We start from the raw sequence: 19,630 nt of genomic DNA, 5'->3' as shown, positions 1-19,630 counted from the left end.
TGTGTAGTGTATGGGATAACGCTTGTGTAGTGTATGGGATAACGCTTGTGTAGTGTGTTGGATAACGCTTGTGTAGTGTGTGGGATAACGCTTGTGTAGTGTGTGGGATAACGCTTGTGTAGTGTGTGAGATAACGCTTGTGTAGTGTGTGGGATAATGCTTGTGTAGTGTGTGGGATAACGCTTGTGTAGTGTGTGGGATAACGCTTGTCGCTTGTGTAGTGTGTGAGATAACGCTTGTGTAGTGTGTGGGATAACGCTTGTGTAGTGTGTGGGATAACGCTTGTGTAGTGTGTGGGATAACGCTTGTGTAGTGTGTGGGATAACGCTTGTGTAGTGTGTGGGATAACGCTTGTGTAGTGTGTGAGATAACGCTTGTGTAGTGTGGGATAACGCTTGTGTAGTGTGTGGGATAACGCTTGTGTAGTGTGTGGGATAATGCTTGTGTAGTGTGTGGGATAACGCTTGTGTAGTGTGTGGGATAACGCTTGTGTAGTGTGTGGGATAACGCTTGTGTAGTGTGTGGGATAACGCTTGTGTAGTGTGTGAGATAACGCTTGTGTAGTGTATGGGATAACGCTTGTGTAGTGTGTGGGATAACGCTTGTGTAGTGTGTGGGATAACGCTTGTGTAGTGTGTGGGATAACGCTTGTGTAGTGTGTGGGATAACGCTTGTGTAGTGTGTGAGATAACGCTTGTGTAGTGTGTGGGATAACGCTTGTGTAGTGTGTGGGATAACGCTTGTGTAGTGTGTGGGATAACGCTTGTGTAGTGTGTGAGATAACGCTTGTGTAGTGTGTGGGATAACGCTTGTGTAGTGTGTTGGATAACGCTTGTGTAGTGTGTGGGATAACGCTTGTGTAGTGTGTGGGATAACGCTTGTGTAGTGTGTGAGATAACGCTTGTGTAGTGTGTGGGATAACGCTTGTGTAGTGTGTGAGATAACGCTTGTGTAGTGTGTGGGATAACGCTTGTGTAGTGTGTGGGATAACGCTTGTGTAGTGTGTGGGATAACGCTTGTGTAGTGTGTTGGATAATGCTTGTGTAGTGTGTGGGATAACGCTTGTGTAGTGTGTGGGATAACGCTTGTGTAGTGTGTTGGATAATGCTTGTGTAGTGTGTGGGATAACGCTTGTGTAGTGTGTGGGATAACGCTTGTGTAGTGTGTGTGATAACGCTTGTGTAGTGTGTGGGATAACGCTTGTGTAGTGTGTGAGATAACGCTTGTGTAGTGTGTTGGATAATGCTTGTGTAGTGTGTGGGATAACGCTTGTGTAGTGTGTGAGATAACGCTTGTGTAGTGTGTGGGATAACGCTTGTGTAGTGTGTGGGATAACGCTTGTGTAGTGTGTGGGATAACGCTTGTGTAGTGTGTGGGATAACGCTTGTGTAGTGTGTGGGATAACGCTTGTGTAGTGTGTGGGATAACGCTTGTGTAGTGTGTGGGATAATGCTTGTGTAGTGTATGGGATAATGCTTGTGTAGTGTATGGGATAACGCTTGTGTAGTGTGTGGGATAACGCTTGTGTAGTGTGTGGGATAACGCTTGTGTAGTGTATGGGATAACGCTTGTGTAGTGTGTGGGATAACGCTTGTGTAGTGTGTGGGATAACGCTTGTGTAGTGTGTGGGATAACGCTTGTGTAGTGTGTGGGATAACGCTTGTGTAGTGTGTGGGATAACGCTTGTGTCATTACACCAAATCCTCTTGTTCTCCCCCATGTAAGACGTCTTCTGATAACACGTATTTGATCTCTGTGGGACGAGGGCTTCTCCTGCCAGGTCTCGGGGCTGTAGAAGGTAAATGGCTCTTTGTTACTACAGTCTCTGTGTGAGAGTTTTAGTTATTACTGCGGTTACTATAGGAGACGGCAGGTGGAAAGGGTCTGATCACTCAACCATTCGGCTGATTATATTAACGCCTGTCGCCGCTGAGGGCGCACAAGCGCAATATGTCTGTCCCTTGTCTACATGGCGCGTCAGTCTAGCTGGCTGTGTGGGACAGCTGTAGAACGTTCGCCATAGTAAGTCTTCTGTCTGTGAATAATATTACCCCTCATACATTATTCCTATATTACTGTCCAGGCCGCTGCATAGTGACTCCAGTACGTTCCTGTGACGTAAGTCAGCGGAAGCCTTGTGCTATCTGGTAATGATCCACCGCAGACCTCAGAGTTCTTACTGCGTTCTGCGAGCCCGGTCCAGTCTCATCCCCACTGTGTCCTATGAATCGGCTTGTTATCCGAATAGCCTGGTCCCTGGGAGGCCGCATATGTGCACAGATCGTGGTTCTACCTCTCCAGTCAGTGCTATGTGACAGCGTTGTGTAGCATGATATAGGTATAAGCTCTGTGTGAGGCTGTAATGTGGCCTGAGGAGCTGCCCCTATAATGTACTGATCCGGATCTGCAGCTCCACAAGTCTAGGGAGAGATTGGCGGAGCCTGCGGGAAGGCTGATCATTTCCACAGCAGGGAACGTCTATGTGGTGACAATCATTTCACCTGGCTGTGAAGGGAATGACACACGTGGGGGTAGTTGGCACCTGGCTGTGAAGGGAATGACACGTGGGGGTAGTTGGCACCTGGCTGTGAAGGGAATGACACGGGGGGGTAGTTGGCACCTGGCTGTGAAGGGAATGACACACGTGTGGGGGTAGTTGGCACCTGGCTGTGAAGGGAATGACACGTGGGGGTAGTTGGCACCTGGCTGTGAAGGGAATGACACGTGGGGGTAGTTGGCACCTGGCTGTGAAGGGAATGACACACGTGTGGGGGTAGTTGGCACCTGGCTGTGAAGGGAATGACACGGGGGGGTAGTTGGCACCTGGCTGTGAAGGGAATGACACACGTGTGGGGGTAGTTGGCACCTGGCTGTGAAGGGAATGACACGTGGGGGTAGTTGGCACCTGGCTGTGAAGGGAATGACACGTGGGGGTAGTTGGCACCTGGCTGTGAAGGGAATGACACGTGGGGGTAGTTGGCACCTGGCTGTGAAGGGAATGACACGTGGGGGTAGTTGGCACCTGGCTGTGAAGGGAATGACACACGTGTGGGGGTAGTTGGCACCTGGCTGTGAAGGGAATGACACGTGGGGGTAGTTGGCACCTGGCTGTGAAGGGAATGACACACGTGTGGGTAGTTGGCACCTGGCTGTGAAGGGAATGACACGTGGGGGTAGTTGGCACCTGGCTGTGAAGGGAATGACACGTGGGGGTAGTTGGCACCTGGCTGTGAAGGGAATGACACGTGGGGGTAGTTGGCACCTGGCTGTGAAGGGAATGACACACGTGGGGGTAGTTGGCACCTGGCTGTGAAGGGAATGACACGTGGGGGTAGTTGGCACCTGGCTGTGAAGGGAATGACACGTGGGGGTAGTTGGCACCTGGCTGTGAAGGGAATGACACGTGGGGGTAGTTGGCACCTGGCTGTGAAGGGAATGACACGTGGGGGTAGTTGGCACCTGGCTGTGAAGGGAATGACACGTGGGGGTAGTTGGCACCTGGCTGTGAAGGGAATGACACACGTGTGGGGGTAGTTGGCACCTGGCTGTGAAGGGAATGACACGTGGGGGTAGTTGGCACCTGGCTGTGAAGGGAATGACACACGTGGGGGTAGTTGGCACCTGGCTGTGAAGGGAATGACACGTGGGGGTAGTTGGCACCTGGCTGTGAAGGGAATGACACGTGGGGGTAGTTGGCACCTGGCTGTGAAGGGAATGACACGTGGGGGTAGTTGGCACCTGGCTGTGAAGGGAATGACACGTGGGGGTAGTTGGCACCTGGCTGTGAAGGGAATGACACACGTGGGGGTAGTTGGCACCTGGCTGTGAAGGGAATGACACGTGGGGGTAGTTGGCACCTGGCTGTGAAGGGAATGACACGTGGGGGTAGTTGGCACCTGGCTGTGAAGGGAATGACACGTGGGGGTAGTTGGCACCTGGCTGTGAAGGGAATGACACGTGGGGGTAGTTGGCACCTGGCTGTGAAGGGAATGACACACGTGTGGGGGTAGTTGGCACCTGGCTGTGAAGGGAATGACACGTGGGGGTAGTTGGCACCTGGCTGTGAAGGGAATGACACACGTGGGGGTAGTTGGCACCTGGCTGTGAAGGGAATGACACGTGGGGGTAGTTGGCACCTGGCTGTGAAGGGAATGACACGTGGGGGTAGTTGGCACCTGGCTGTGAAGGGAATGACACGTGGGGGTAGTTGGCACCTGGCTGTGAAGGGAATGACACGTGGGGGTAGTTGGCACCTGGCTGTGAAGGGAATGACACGTGGGGGTAGTTGGCACCTGGCTGTGAAGGGAATGACACACGTGTGGGGGTAGTTGGCACCTGGCTGTGAAGGGAATGACACGTGGGGGTAGTTGGCACCTGGCTGTGAAGGGAATGACACGTGGGGGTAGTTGGCACCTGGCTGTGAAGGGAATGACACACGTGTGGGGGTAGTTGGCACCTGGCTGTGAAGGGAATGACACGTGGGGGTAGTTGGCACCTGGCTGTGAAGGGAATGACACACGTGGGGGTAGTTGGCACCTGGCTGTGAAGGGAATGACACGTGGGGGTAGTTGGCACCTGGCTGTGAAGGGAATGACACGTGGGGGTAGTTGGCACCTGGCTGTGAAGGGAATGACACGTGGGGGTAGTTGGCACCTGGCTGTGAAGGGAATGACACGTGGGGGTAGTTGGCACCTGGCTGTGAAGGGAATGACACGTGGGGGTAGTTGGCACCTGGCTGTGAAGGGAATGACACACGTGTGGGGGTAGTTGGCACCTGGCTGTGAAGGGAATGACACGTGGGGGTAGTTGGCACCTGGCTGTGAAGGGAATGACACACGTGGGGGTAGTTGGCACCTGGCTGTGAAGGGAATGACACGTGGGGGTAGTTGGCACCTGGCTGTGAAGGGAATGACACGTGGGGGTAGTTGGCACCTGGCTGTGAAGGGAATGACACGTGGGGGTAGTTGGCACCTGGCTGTGAAGGGAATGACACGTGGGGGTAGTTGGCACCTGGCTGTGAAGGGAATGACACACGTGGGGGTAGTTGGCACCTGGCTGTGAAGGGAATGACACGTGGGGGTAGTTGGCACCTGGCTGTGAAGGGAATGACACGTGGGGGTAGTTGGCACCTGGCTGTGAAGGGAATGACACGTGGGGGTAGTTGGCACCTGGCTGTGAAGGGAATGACACACGTGGGGGTAGTTGGCACCTGGCTGTGAAGGGAATGACACGTGGGGGTAGTTGGCACCTGGCTGTGAAGGGAATGACACGTGGGGGTAGTTGGCACCTGGCTGTGAAGGGAATGACACGTGGGGGTAGTTGGCACCTGGCTGTGAAGGGAATGACAGACGTGTGGGGGTAGTTGGCACCTGGCTGTGAAGGGAATGACACGTGGGGGTAGTTGGCACCTGGCTGTGAAGGGAATGACACGTGGGGGTAGTTGGCACCTGGCTGTGAAGGGAATGACACGTGGGGTAGTTGGCACCTGGCTGTGAAGGGAATGACACGTGGGGGTAGTTGGCACCTGGCTGTGAAGGGAATGACACGTGGGGGTAGTTGGCACCTGGCTGTGAAGGGAATGACACGTGGGGGTAGTTGGCACCTGGCTGTGAAGGGAATGACACACGTGGGGGTAGTTGGCACCTGGCTGTGAAGGGAATGACACGTGGGGGTAGTTGGCACCTGGCTGTGAAGGGAATGACACGTGGGGGTAGTTGGCACCTGGCTGTGAAGGGAATGACACGTGGGGGTAGTTGGCACCTGGCTGTGAAGGGAATGACACGTGGGGGTAGTTGGCACCTGGCTGTGAAGGGAATGACACGTGGGGGTAGTTGGCACCTGGCTGTGAAGGGAATGACACGTGGGGGTAGTTGGCACCTGGCTGTGAAGGGAATGACACGTGGGGGTAGTTGGCACCTGGCTGTGAAGGGAATGACACGTGGGGGTAGTTGGCACCTGGCTGTGAAGGGAATGACACGTGGGGGTAGTTGGCACCTGGCTGTGAAGGGAATGACACACGTGTGGGGGTAGTTGGCACCTGGCTGTGAAGGGAATGACACGTGGGGGTAGTTGGCACCTGGCTGTGAAGGGAATGACACGTGGGGGTAGTTGGCACCTGGCTGTGAAGGGAATGACACGTGGGGGTAGTTGGCACCTGGCTGTGAAGGGAATGACACGTGGGGGTAGTTGGCACCTGGCTGTGAAGGGAATGACACGTGGGGGTAGTTGGCACCTGGCTGTGAAGGGAATGACACGTGGGGGTAGTTGGCACCTGACTGTGAAGGGAATGACACACGTGTGGGGGTAGTTGGCACCTGGCTGTGAAGGGAATGACACACGTGGGGGTAGTTGGCACCTGGCTGTGAAGGGAATGACACACGTGGGGGTAGTTGGCACCTGGCTGTGAAGGGAATGACACACGTGGGGGTAGTTGGCACCTGGCTGTGAAGGGAATGACACGTGGGGGTAGTTGGCACCTGGCTGTGAAGGGAATGACACGTGGGGGTAGTTGGCGCCTGGCTGTGAAGGGAATGACACACGTGGGGGTAGTTGGCACCTGGTGATGTCTCTGTTCGGAGTCGGGTTTCCAGCTCATCGGTCGGCACGTGAGTTATGCGGTTACAGCTATTTTGCCGCCGGAGTGTTTGTTTCTTGGGAGATAAGATGGCATAAGGCAGGGGGACCATAATATGTAAGGTAAGTAGAGAGAGACACCCAGCACTGTCTGCAGGCCGCCAGTATCTCTGTGCACAGACCAGGATAATACCCTGACACTCGTATTGTTCCATCCATTAACCCTCCAATCTGCCTCAGTGACGCCCTCCCGTCTACAGTTACCCATCAGTCTTCTAAATCACATTTCACAAGATATTCAGCCTTTGTATCAAGGAGCCATCATTCGTGGCATTGTACATGATAAGCTCTGTCCCATTATCCCCCAACCCCTCCCTTCCCCACGTGACGCACTGCTCACCACTGCGTCTGATAGTGGCCATTGGGGGGCGGTATAGTGACTGCAGTAGGTGCACACGAGGTTGGTATATTACCTGGTAAGAGTGGATGACGTGTGGGAGCTGGGAATGTTACTGGTGGAAAACGTCTTGCTCAGTCATATATAATATTTCTTATAGATTATGGAGATGAACACCTTCACTAATTGTTACTTTGTGATCTTTATTTGCGCAGATCACATGACTGCGATGCTGAACTGCAAGGACCGGCCGGTGCTGCAGGCCATCTTCCTAAACAGCAACTGCTTCGAGCACCTGATCAGGCTGCTCCAGAACTGCAGGGTAAGGTCTAGCCTGGTGCAGAGGATACGGGCTGAGGGACGGGTTCTGTATAGCTGGGATTGTCCTCACCATGCACTCACATGTCTGACCTCCTCATGTGCTTCCCATATGGTCTCATTACTAGGAAACTATCATTGGAGGCCACCGTAATGTAAACCAGACATACGGACCTGTACAATTAGCATCTTTCACTGATTTACTTTGTAATAATATATTATCTTTTAGATACTTTCTCATTTTCTACCCTTGTGCAGTAGTGCATGTTTCATTAACACCCAGCAGCGTAATAGTTATGTTATATTCCCTTAGTGACTGTTATTATATTGTATCTTCTATGTAACACCCCAGCAGTGTACTAGTTATGTTATATTCCCTTAGTGACTGTTAGTATATTGTATCTTCTATGTAACACCCCAGCAGTGTACTAGTTATGTTATATTCCCTTAGTGACTGTTAGTATATTGTATCTTCTATGTAACACCCCAGCAGTGTACTAGTTATGTTATATTCCCTTAGTGACTGTTAGTATATTGTATCTTCTATGTAACACCCCAGCAGTGTACTAGTTATGTTATATTCCCTTAGTGACTGTTAGTATATTGTATCTTCTATGTAACACCCCAGCAGTGTACTAGTTATGTTATATTCCCTTAGTGACTGTTAGTATATTGTATCTTCTCTGTAACACCCCAGCAGCATACTAGTTATGTTATATTCCCTTAGTGACTGTTAGTATATTGTATCTTCTATGTAACACCCCAGCAGTGTACTAGTTATGTTATATTCCCTTAGTGACTGTTAGTATATTGTATCTTCTATGTAACACCCCAGCAGTGTACTAGTTATGTTATATTCCCTTAGTGACTGTTAGTATATTGTATCTTCTCTGTAACACCCCAGCAGCATACTAGTTATGTTATATTCCCTTAGTGACTGTTAGTATATTGTATCTTCTATGTAACACCCCAGCAGTGTACTAGTTATGTTATATTCACTTAGTGACTGTTAGTATATTGCATCTTATCTGTAACACCCCAGCAGCCGTACTAGTTATGTTATATTCCCTTAGTGACTGTTAGTATATTGTATCTTCTCTGTAACACCCCAGCAGCATACTAGTTATGTTATATTCCCTTAGTGACTGTTAGTATATTGTATCTTCTATGTAACACCCCAGCAGTGTACTAGTTATGTTATATTCACTTAGTGACTGTTAGTATATTGTATCTTCAATGTAACACCCCAGCAGCGTAATAGTTATGTTATATTCCCTTAGTGACTGTTAGTATATTGTATCTTCTCTGTAACACCCCAGCAGTGTACTAGTTATGTTATATTCACTTAGTGACTGTTAGTATATTGTATCTTCAATGTAACACCCCAGCAGCGTAATAGTTATGTTATATTCCCTTAGTGACTGTTAGTATATTGTATCTTCTATGTAACACCCCAGCAGCGTACTAGTTATGTTATATTCCCTTAGTGACTGTTAGTATATTGTATCTTCAATGTAACACCCCAGCAGCGTAATAGTTATGTTATATTCCCTTAGTGACTGTTATTATATTGTATCTTCTATGTAACACCCCAGCAGCCGTACTAGTTATGTTATATTCCCTTAGTGACTGTTAGTATATTGTATCTTCTATGTAACACCCCAGCAGCGTACTAGTTATGTTATATTCCCTTAGTGACTGTTAGTATATTGCATCTTCTATGTAACACCCCAGCAGTGTACTAGTTATGTTATATTCCCTTAGTGACTGTTAGTATATTGCATCTTCTCTGTAACACCCCAGCAGTGTACTAGTTATGTTATATTCCATTAGTGACTGTTAGTATATTGTATCTTCTATGTAACACCCCAGCAGCGTACTAGTTATGTTATATTCCCTTAGTGACTGTTAGTATATTGCATCTTCTATGTAACACCCCAGCAGCCGTACTAGTTATGTTATATTCCCTTAGTGACTGTTAGTATATTGCATCTTCTATGTAACACCCCAGCAGCCGTACTAGTTATGTTATATTCCCTTAGTGACTGTTAGTATATTGCATCTTCTATGTAACACCCCAGCAGCGTACTAGTTGTTATATTCCCTTAGTGACTGTTAGTATATTGTATCTTCTATGTAACACCCCAGCAGCCGTACTAGTTATGTTATATTCCCTTAGTGACTGTTAGTATATTGCATCTTCTCTGTAACACCCCAGCAGCCGTACTAGTTATGTCATATTCCCTTAGTGACTGTTAGTATATTGCATCTTCTCTGTAACACCCAGCAGTGTACTAGTTATGTTATATTCCCTTAGTGACTGTTAGTATATTGCATCTTCTATGTAACACCCCAGCAGCATACTAGTTATGTTATATTCCCTTAGTGACTGTTAGTATATTGCATCTTCTCTGTAACACCCCAGCAGTGTACTAGTTATGTTATATTCCCTTAGTGACTGTTCGTATATTGTTCTTCTATGTAACACCCCAGCAGCCGTACTAGTTATGTTATATTCCATTAGTGACTGTTAGTATATTGCATCGTCTCTGTAACACCCCAGCAGCCATACCAGTTATGTTATATTCCCTTAGTGACTGTTAGTATATTGTATCTTCTCTGTAACACCCCAGCATCGTACTAGTTATGTTATATTCCCTTAGTGACTGTTAGTATATTGCATCTTCTCTGTAACACCCCAGCAGTGTACTAGTTATGTTATATTCCCTTAGTGACTGTTAGTATATTGTATCTTCTCTGTAACACCCCAGCAGCATACTAGTTATGTTATATTCCCTTAGTGACTGTTAGTATATTGTATCTTCTATGTAACACCCCAGCAGTGTACTAGTTATGTTATATTCCCTTAGTGACTGTTAGTATATTGCATCTTCTATGTAACACCCCAGCAGCCGTACTAGTTATGTTTTATTCCCTTAGTGACTGTTAGTATATTGCACCTTCTATGTAACACCCCAGCAGCGTACTAGTTATGTTATATTCCCTTAGTGACTGTTAGTATATTGCATCTTCTATGTAACACCCCAGCAGCCGTACTAGTTATGTTTTATTCCCTTAGTGACTGTTATTATATTGTATCTTCTATGTAACACCCCAGCAGCGTACTAGTTATGTTATATTCCCTTAGTGACTGTTAGTATATTGCATCGTCTCTGTAACACCCAGCAGCATACTAGTTATGTTATATTCCCTTAGTGACTGTTAGTATATTGTATCTTCTATGTAACACCCCAGCAGCCGTACTAGTTATGTTATATTCCCTTAGTGACTGTTAGTATATTGCACCTTCTATGTAACACCCAGCAGTGTACTAGTTATGTTATATTCCCTTAGTGGCTGTTAGTATATTGTATCTTCAATGTAACACCCCAGCAGTGTACTAGTTATGTTATATTCCCTTAGTGACTGTTAGTATATTGTATCTTCTATGTAACACCCCAGCAGCCATACTAGTTATGTTATATTCCCTTAGTGACTGTTAGTATATTGTATCTTCTGTGTAACACCCCAGCAGTGTACTAGTTATGTTATATTCCCTTAGTGACTGTTAGTATATTGCATCGTCTCTGTAACACCCCAGCAGCCATACTAGTTATGTTATATTACCTTAGTGACTGTTAGTATATTGTATCTTCTATGTAACACCCAGCAGCATACTAGTTATGTTATATTACCTTAGTGACTGTTAGTATATTGCATCTTTTATGTAACACCCCAGCAGCCGTACTAGTTATGTCATATTCCCTTAGTGACTGTTAGTATATTGCATCTTCTCTGTAACACCCCAGCAGCGTACTAGTTATATTATATTCCCTTAGTGACTGTTAGTATATTTTATCTTCTCTGTAACACCCCAGCAGTGTACTAGTTGTGTTATATTCCCTTATTGACTGTTAATTTATTGCATCTTCTCTGTAACACCCCAACAGCGTACTAGTTATGTTATATTCCCTTAGTGACTGTTAGTATATTGCATCTTCTCTGTAACACCCCAGCAGTGTACTAGTTATGTTATATTCCCTTAGTGACTGTTAGTATATTGCATCTTCTATGTAACACCCCAGCAGCCGTACTAGTTATGTTATATTCCATTAGTGACTGTTAGTATATTGCATCGTCTCTGTAACACCCCAGCAGCCGTACTAGTTATGTTATATTCCCTTAGTGACTGTTAGTATATTGCATCTTCTATATAACACCCAGCAGTTTACTAGTTGTGTTATATTCCCTTAGTGGCTGTTAGTATATTGTATCTTTTATGTAACACCCCAGCAGTGTACTAGTTATGTCATATTCCCTTAGTGACTGTTAGTATATTGCATCTTCTCTGTAACACCCAGCAGTGTACTAGTTATGTTATATTCCCTTAATGACTGTTAGTATATTGCATCTTCTATGTAACACCCCAGCAGCATACTAGTTATGTTATATTCCATTAGTGACTGTTAGTATATTGCATCGTCTCTGTAACACCCCAGCAGCCATACTAGTTATGTTATATTCCCTTAGTGACTGTTAGTATATTGTATCTTCTCTGTAACACCCCAGCATCGTACTAGTTATGTTATATTCCCTTAGTGACTGTTAGTATATTGTATTTTCTATGTAACACCCCAGCAGCGTACTAGTTATGTTATATTCCCTTAGTGACTGTTAGTATATTGTATCTTCTATGTAACACCCCAGCAGCGTACTAGTTATGTTATATTCCCTTAGTGACTGTTAGTATATTGTATCTTCTATGTAACACCCAGCAGTGTACTAGTTATGTTATATTCCCTTAGTGACTGTTAGTATATTGTATCTTCTCTGTAACACCCCAGCAGTGTACTAGTTGTTATATTCCCTTAGTGACTGTTAGTATATTGCATCGTCTCTGTAACACCCCAGCAGCCATACTAGTTATGTTATATTCCCTTAGTGACTGTTAGTATATTGAATCTTCTAGTGTTCACTCTAGGATTTTTTTAGGGCAGGGTGCTGATCACGGGGAGGACACATTTTTAATTCGGGAGGGCACATTTTTCATTCGGGAGGGCACATTTTTCATTTAGAAGGGCAAAATTAGGTACATACTATAATGCTTGGTCCTCCCATTCTGAAAGGCCAAAGAATGGACAGTGCCCGGCGAAAAATTTAGGAGCGCTGTTTTTCATGGGGAAGGAGCACGGCCACATAATAGTGGCAATTCACATTACACCACAGAGTAGTGCAGCTAATACTCACTGCACCAGGTAGAACCTCCTATACACACTGCGACAGGTAGATCACGTTATACATATTGCGCCAGATAGAGCAAATTCTACACTTTGCGCCAGGCAGAGCACGTTATACACAATGCACCAGATACAGAGCACTAAGAAACATTACACCACGTAGAGAGCACTGAGAAACATTGCACCAGGTAGAGAGCACGTTATACACATTGCACCAGGTAGAGAGCACTGAAAAACATTGCACCAGGTAGAGAGCACGTTATACACATTGCACCAGGTAGAAAGCACTGATTAACATTGCACAAGGTAGAGAGCACATTATACGCATTGCACCAGGTAGAGAGCACGTTATACACATTGCACCAGGTAGAGAGCACATTATACACATTGCACCAGGTAGAGAGCACTGAAAAACATAGCACCAGGTAGAGAGCACGTTATACACATTGCACCAGGTAGAAAGCACTGATTAACATTGCACAAGGTAGAGAGCACATTATACGCATTGCACCAGGTAGAGAGCACGTTATACACATTGCACCAGGTAGAGAGCACGTTATACACATTGCACCAGGTAGAGAGCACGTTATACACATTGCACCAGGTAGAGAGCACGTTATACACATTGCACCAGGTAGAGAGCACTGAAAAACATTGCACCAGGTAGAGAGCACGTTATACACATTGCACCAGGTAGAGAGCACTGAAAAACATTGCACCAGGTAGAGAGCACGTTATACACATTGCACCAGGTAGAGAGCACTGAAAAACATTGCACCAGGTAGAGAGCACGTTATACACATTGCACCAGGTAGAAAGCACTGATTAACATTGCACAAGGTAGAGAGCACATTATACGCATTGCACCAGGTAGAGAGCACGTTATACACATTGCACCAGGTAGAGAGCACGTTATACACATTGCACCAGGTAGAGCGCACTTAGAAACATTGCACCAGGTAGAGAGCACTGAGACACACTGCACCAGGTAGAGAGCACTGAGAAACATTGCACCAGGTAGAGAGCACTGAGGCACTGCACCAGGTAGAGAGCACTGAGACACACTGCACCAGGTAGAGAGCACTGAGACACACTGCACCAGGTAGAGAGCACTGAGACACACTGCACCAGGTAGAGAGCACTGAGACACACTGCACCAGGTAGGGTACATTTTTGATCTCTGCTTTTTTTGTGCCAATTTTACTTACTGGGGGCTGATGCTGCGGGAGTTGATTGCGCTGGTCCCCCCTCACACACCGCGGAGCTGGTTAAAAATGGCCACCACATTGATCCATGCACACAGAGGAGGGAGGGCTGGGTTTGCCTCGGCGGGAGAAGCAAACCCAGCCCTCCTTAGCTTACCAGATTCCCTTCAGCCAGCGCATCAGCGCGACAAGCCTAAGGCAGCTGCAGGGGGCAGTGACAGCGCGGCGGGACAGAGCGGCGGGGAGGAGCAGGGGGCAGTGACAGCGCTATGTGACAGAGCGGCGGGGAGGAGCAGAGGGCAGTGACAGCGTGATGTGACAGAGCGGTGGGGAGGAGCAGGGGGCAGTGACAGCGCGGCGGGACAGAGCGGCGGGGAGGAGCAGGGGGCAGTGACAGCGCGATGTGACAGAGCGGCGGGGAGGAGCAGAGGGCAGTGACAGCGTGATGTGACAGAGCGGTGGGGAGGAGCAGGAGGCAGTGACAGCGCACCCGGCGCGGCGGTGAGTAGGCAGTCCTTTAGTAATCAGCAGGGCGGCAGGGCGGGCACAAACGGGCAGGGCGCATTCTGCCACTCAGAAAAGGGGCAGGGCGCAGCGCCCCGTGAAAGAAGGCTAGAGTGTACACTAATCTTCTATGTAACACCCAGCAGTGTACTAGTTATGTTATATTCCCTTAATGACTGTTAGTATATTGTATCTTCTCTGTAACACCCCAGCAGCGTACTAGTTATGTTATATTCCCTAAGTGACTGTTAGTATTTCTTTTTCATCCACTAGGGGTCACTGGAGTACTCTTGGGATATGGACGGTGTTAGTAAGGACTGGGCACTGAATATTCAAATTTCAGTAACTCTCCTTCCCTCCATACTCCCAGAATACCTCAGTGTTTTTTCGGTGCTCACATGGATAGGAAGCACAAGTGTGTACCTCCAGAGGGGGACATACATTTTTTACTTTTAAACATTTTTGTTTTTCTTTTTTATACATTACAATCCTTTCCCAGCTTCCACAAAAGCTCTGGGTCCAGGATTATAGAAGCTGCTGCGTGCAGCTCTTGGCATGTCGGGCCTCACAAAGGAGCCCCCTCACAGCCACAAGCAGCTCATCTAACAACAGCTGAGACTGCAGAAAGGACTGGACGGCGCTTGCTGGAAGAAGCCCCGTCAGAGCCCAAGTACATCAGCTACCTTCAGCTGAGGCTGCAGAACGGAGCTTGCTGTAGAAGCCCCGTCAGAGCACAGGAACCCAGGTATTTATGACCGAAGCGGTCCGCTCACGCTGCCGCCCCGCCGTGTGGGGGGACTGCTCTGTGCGTCGCCCCAGGCATCCCGCTGCTCCGTCCCCGCCACTGCTTTTTTCAGCTCCCCGCCGCCGCTCCCCTATTCCCGGCCGCCGCTGCGAGGGACGCGCTGGACGGCCGCTGCAAGCGCCGTTCTCAGCGCTCCCTGCCTGTAATGCAATCAGACCGCGGACAGCGTTCAGTGCTGCCGCGGTCTGTTCCTGTAACGGCCGGAGGCTATGGGGAAGGTAACTGCTCAGACCGCGGACAACGTTCACTGGGTAGCAGGGGGGGGGGGGGAGATGCCGGCGCCTCTGATCACTCAGACCGCGGACAGTGCACACTGCTGCCGCGGTCTGTCCCTGTAAAACAGCCCTCTAGTAACTAGTGGGCTCATGCTGGGCATTCAGGAGTTTCCCTGTCCCTATTACTTGTAGCGCAGCTGCAGGGGGGGGGAGAGAGATTATGCCACAGCAGCAGCAATAGATCTATACTAAAAAAGGGGCTGCATTGTGTTATCTATGCATTCGTGTAGCATTTGTTATATCATACAAGATGTTATACCATAGAAAATGTATATAAAATACAGTATGTATATATGATCATGTAAGGAAATATGCTATATGTTCTTTGACTATAAGCACATGGCTGGAGGCCATTTTAATCATACTTTCTGTTTCTTTTCCAGAACGTTCCTGTCCTACAACACTGCTCCACCGGATGGCGCAGGGGTGTTGGTAGGAATTTTTGGATCAGGTTTCTTATGGTCTGGCCACGTGAACTGCACTTTGACCATATACACATTTTTGCAATTTTACTGAGGTGGAATTGGTTTGTCTTTGTCTATTTATTTGTCTGGTTACATAATAAGCAAGTCACCAGCAAACACGGAAAAGTTGTTTCACTGCAATGTCTGTACCAGTGGGTTCCCGGTGAGTTCTACCACATGCACAGTATATTTTATACTCCCATTTCATCTCCTATTTTGCAAAGATAGTTCTCATTTGCCTTATAAATTCCCAGTTGCTGCTATGTTGCAATTCTGACGATTCTATGCCAGGCCTAACTGCGCAAGATGAATGTGAGACGGGTGAATAGACCAGCAGTCAGATAGTGTGGGTGCGTCAGTCTCTGAAGTTTACAGGGACTGAAGAGGCTCTGACAATTTATAAGGTGGTCTTTACTAGGCCACAGATCTCCAGCGTGGAATCTCTAAATAAGATGTTAATAGGATCCTGATACACAGGTTTCTAAACCTCGCCGATTTCAGTCTAGTTACCCGTTTCCACAGTCAGTGACATCTCCATGGGAGCTATGCTACAGTCGCTGTATACAGCAGCAGGGGTGTTGCTTCGACCGTGTTTGGTTGGCATTTGGGTAACTACGGCGTTGCTTGTCTGGATAACAGGACTCAGGTCCGCCCTACAAAACGTCCACCTTATGCTTCTCGCTGATCAAATCTGCGAAGCTGCTGATTATCTATGTACAGCTTCTACGGACGTCTGCCTAGTCAGTTCTCGCCTTTCAGCGTCACTCGTTGTGGCACGACAAGCGCTCTGGCTGCGTCCTTGGCAGGCGGAGGCAAAGGTCGAGAGAAGAATAGAAGCATTACCTTATGCAAAGGTTGTTTGGTCCTAATTTGGACAAAGGTATTTTTCACGGGATACTCTGGACCAGCGTTCGAATCCTTTAGACCTCAGCCCTTTCGAGGCCGTGGTAGACAAACAGCCACGCCTGGTAGGCGAGGTCGAGGACGTGGTTTTCAACAAACCAACGCCAGTCGTCCGGACGCTAAGGTCACCGGCAAGCCAGTGGCATGACGGGCTCCCAGCCCATCTCGGTTCTCCAGTTGTGGGAGCACGCCTTCAGACGTTTCATTTGGCATGGTTGCAGATATCCACAGATGGGTGGATCCGCAATTTAGTGTTAAAAGATAGGAGTTCGACAGACTCTCTGCTGGAGTCAGCAGTTTTGATTCCGGTCCCTGTACACCAACAAGGTCACGGTTATTATTCCAGTCTGTTGTGGTACCAAAGCCGGATGGCTTGGTCAGGCCAATATTGCATACTTGCTACAGATTCAAGATGGAATCTCTGCGGACAGTACTTGCAGGTTTAGAGCCACAGGATTTCATGATTGCGCTGGATCTCGAGGATGCGTACTTACACATTCCGATTTGGCCACCTCATCAGAGGTTCTTGCGTTTGCAATACGGCAGATCCATTATCAGTTTCAGGCTCTACCGTTTGCCCTCTCGTCAGAGCTTAGGGTATTCACCAAAGTGATGTATGTTTTGATGGCTCATCTCATATTCCTGTAAGTGATGATAGTTCCGTACTTAGACGATTTGCTCATCAAAGCTCCGTCTCAACCAAATGCGCCTTCAACATGCGTTGCTAAGGTACAATGTGCTGGTTCAGCACGGTTGGTTTGTCATCTTCAAGAACTCGCATCGAATTCCGTCTCAACGACTTCATTTCCTAGGAATGATTCTCGATACGGTAGATCGAGGAATTTGTCTACCAGAACAGAAAGTACAGACTATTCGTCATCTGGTATGATTAGTGCTCAAGCCTCGGTACATTTGTGCATTCGCATGTTAGGCACAATAGTGGCGGCTTTCAAAGCGCTTCTGTTCGGAAGATTTCACTCACTTCCTTTTCAACTGCATGGGCTCGCACAGTGGTCGGCCTCGCATCTGCAGATTCACTAGAGGGTGAGGTTGTCTCCACGGGCCAGAGTTTCTGTGCTCTGGTGGCTCCAAGTACACAATCTAACCGCAGGAACTCGGTTCGGTGCCTGGAATTGGATAGTTCTAATCACAGACGCGAGTCTCAGAGGTTGGGGAGCTGTAGTTCAAAATTGTCAGCTCCAGGGTCTCTGGGTGGATCACGAAAGATTGCTGTCTATAAATGTCCTAGAACTCCGGCCAATTTACAATGTGCTACGACAAGTAGTGCACTTGCTGCGGTCTCAGACTGTCCAAGTGCAGTCAGACAACGCAACGGCGGTCGCGTACATCAATAAACAAAGGGGAAAGAGAAGCCGCATGGCAATGCGGGAAGTAGCTCGAATCCTCAATTGGGCCGAACATCACCAAGTGATATTGGCGGTAGTGTTCATTACGAGAATGGACAACTGGGAGGCGGATGATCTCAGCCATCGGGATTTTCATCCAGGAGAATGGGCTTTAAATCCAGAAGTGTTTCACATGTTGGTCCAGAGGTGAGGTTACCCTCAAGTGGACCTGATGACATCTCGTCACAATCACCAAAAGCCAGTATGTGTCCAGAACGCGAGATCCAAAGGCAGTGGCGGTGGATGCTCTCACGATTGTGTGGCCGTACAGCCTCGGGTATCTGTTTCCACCGTTTCCGCTGCTCCCTCTGTTGCTTACTCGCAGACGATCCTTGGCCGCTTCCGTTACGTCTGGACCTGTTACGACAGGGTCCATTCCTTTACCCCGATTTAGCGCGGCTGCGTTTGAAGGGGTGGCTGTTGAGACCGCCCTCTTAAGAAGAGAGGGCATTCCACTATCGGTTATAACAACCATGTTACGTGCTAGAAATCCAGTTACGACAGCTCATTATTACAGGATTTGGCGTGCCTATATAGGTTGGTGTGAAGCTCTGAAGTTTCCGACATCATCTTTCAAGTTATCCCGCCTTTTGTTATTTCTACAAACGGGGTTAGATGGAGGACTGCGTTTATCTACACTAAAGGTGCAGGTATCTGCTTTGTCAATTTACTTTCAAAGAATATTGGCTCTATTGCCGTCTCACACACCTTTTCTGCAAGGTGTCCTCAGAGTACAGCCTCCATTTATACCACCTACAGCGCCATGGGACTTGAATCTGGTTTTAGATTTTGTACAGCTTCATACTTTGAACCCTTACATCAAGTGGATGTTAAGTTTCTCACTTGGAAAACGATTTTTTTCTCCTAGCCTTCGCTTCGGCAAGGCGTGTTTCAGATTTGGGTGCATTGGCATGCAAGCCATTGTTTGTAGGGTTTCATGATGACAGAGCGGAGCTTAGTACGAATCCCGCTTTCTGGCAAAAGGTAGTGTCATATGTTCACATCAATCAACCAATAGTAGTTCCTGTGTTAACAGGACAGTCTGGAACTTTGGATGTGGTACGCGCATTACGCGTTTATGTATCCCGAATGTCTACAGTTCGTAAGACGGATACGTTGTTTGTTCTCTATGATGCTGCCAAAATGGGTTGGCCAGCTTCTAAGCAGACCTTATCCAGATGGATTATACTGACCATACGTCAGGCTTACCTTCATGCTAGGTTACAGCCGCCTACATCAGTAACAGCTCATTCCACATGTTCTGTGGAAACTTCATGGGCAGCTGGTCGTGGGGTTTCTACGACGCAGAATTGCCGTGCGGCTACATAGTCATCAGTGCACACGTTTGTGCGCTTTTACAAGTTTAATACGTTTGCGGCATCAGCATCTAGCTTTGGCCGCCTAGTGTTACAGGTGCCAAACAGCTCTCCCGCCCACGGGGGAAGCTTTGGTACATCCCAAGAGTACTCCAGTGACCCCTAGTGGATGAAAAAGAAAATAGGATTTTGGTACTTACCAGGTAAATCCTTTTCTTTGAATCCAT

The 19,630-nt window shown here is 47.9% G+C and overlaps 1 protein-coding gene across 3 annotated transcripts in view; it reads left to right on the top strand.

The window, feature by feature from the left end:
* Positions 1-19,630, top strand: part of NBEAL1 (neurobeachin like 1) — a 410,517-nt gene that overhangs the window by 119,948 nt on the left and 270,939 nt on the right. For all 3 annotated transcript variants that reach the window (XM_063932593.1, XM_063932592.1, XM_063932594.1), the window contains exon 10: positions 7,186-7,292. In XM_063932593.1, the coding sequence (XP_063788663.1) occupies positions 7,186-7,292 (107 nt within the window). The remainder of the gene's footprint in view (positions 1-7,185; positions 7,293-19,630) is intronic.

This window comes from Pseudophryne corroboree, chromosome 7 (assembly GCF_028390025.1).
Source record: "Pseudophryne corroboree isolate aPseCor3 chromosome 7, aPseCor3.hap2, whole genome shotgun sequence".
Classification (NCBI taxonomy): domain Eukaryota; kingdom Metazoa; phylum Chordata; class Amphibia; order Anura; family Myobatrachidae; genus Pseudophryne; species Pseudophryne corroboree.
This window is presented reverse-complemented; position numbering and strand designations above follow the sequence as displayed.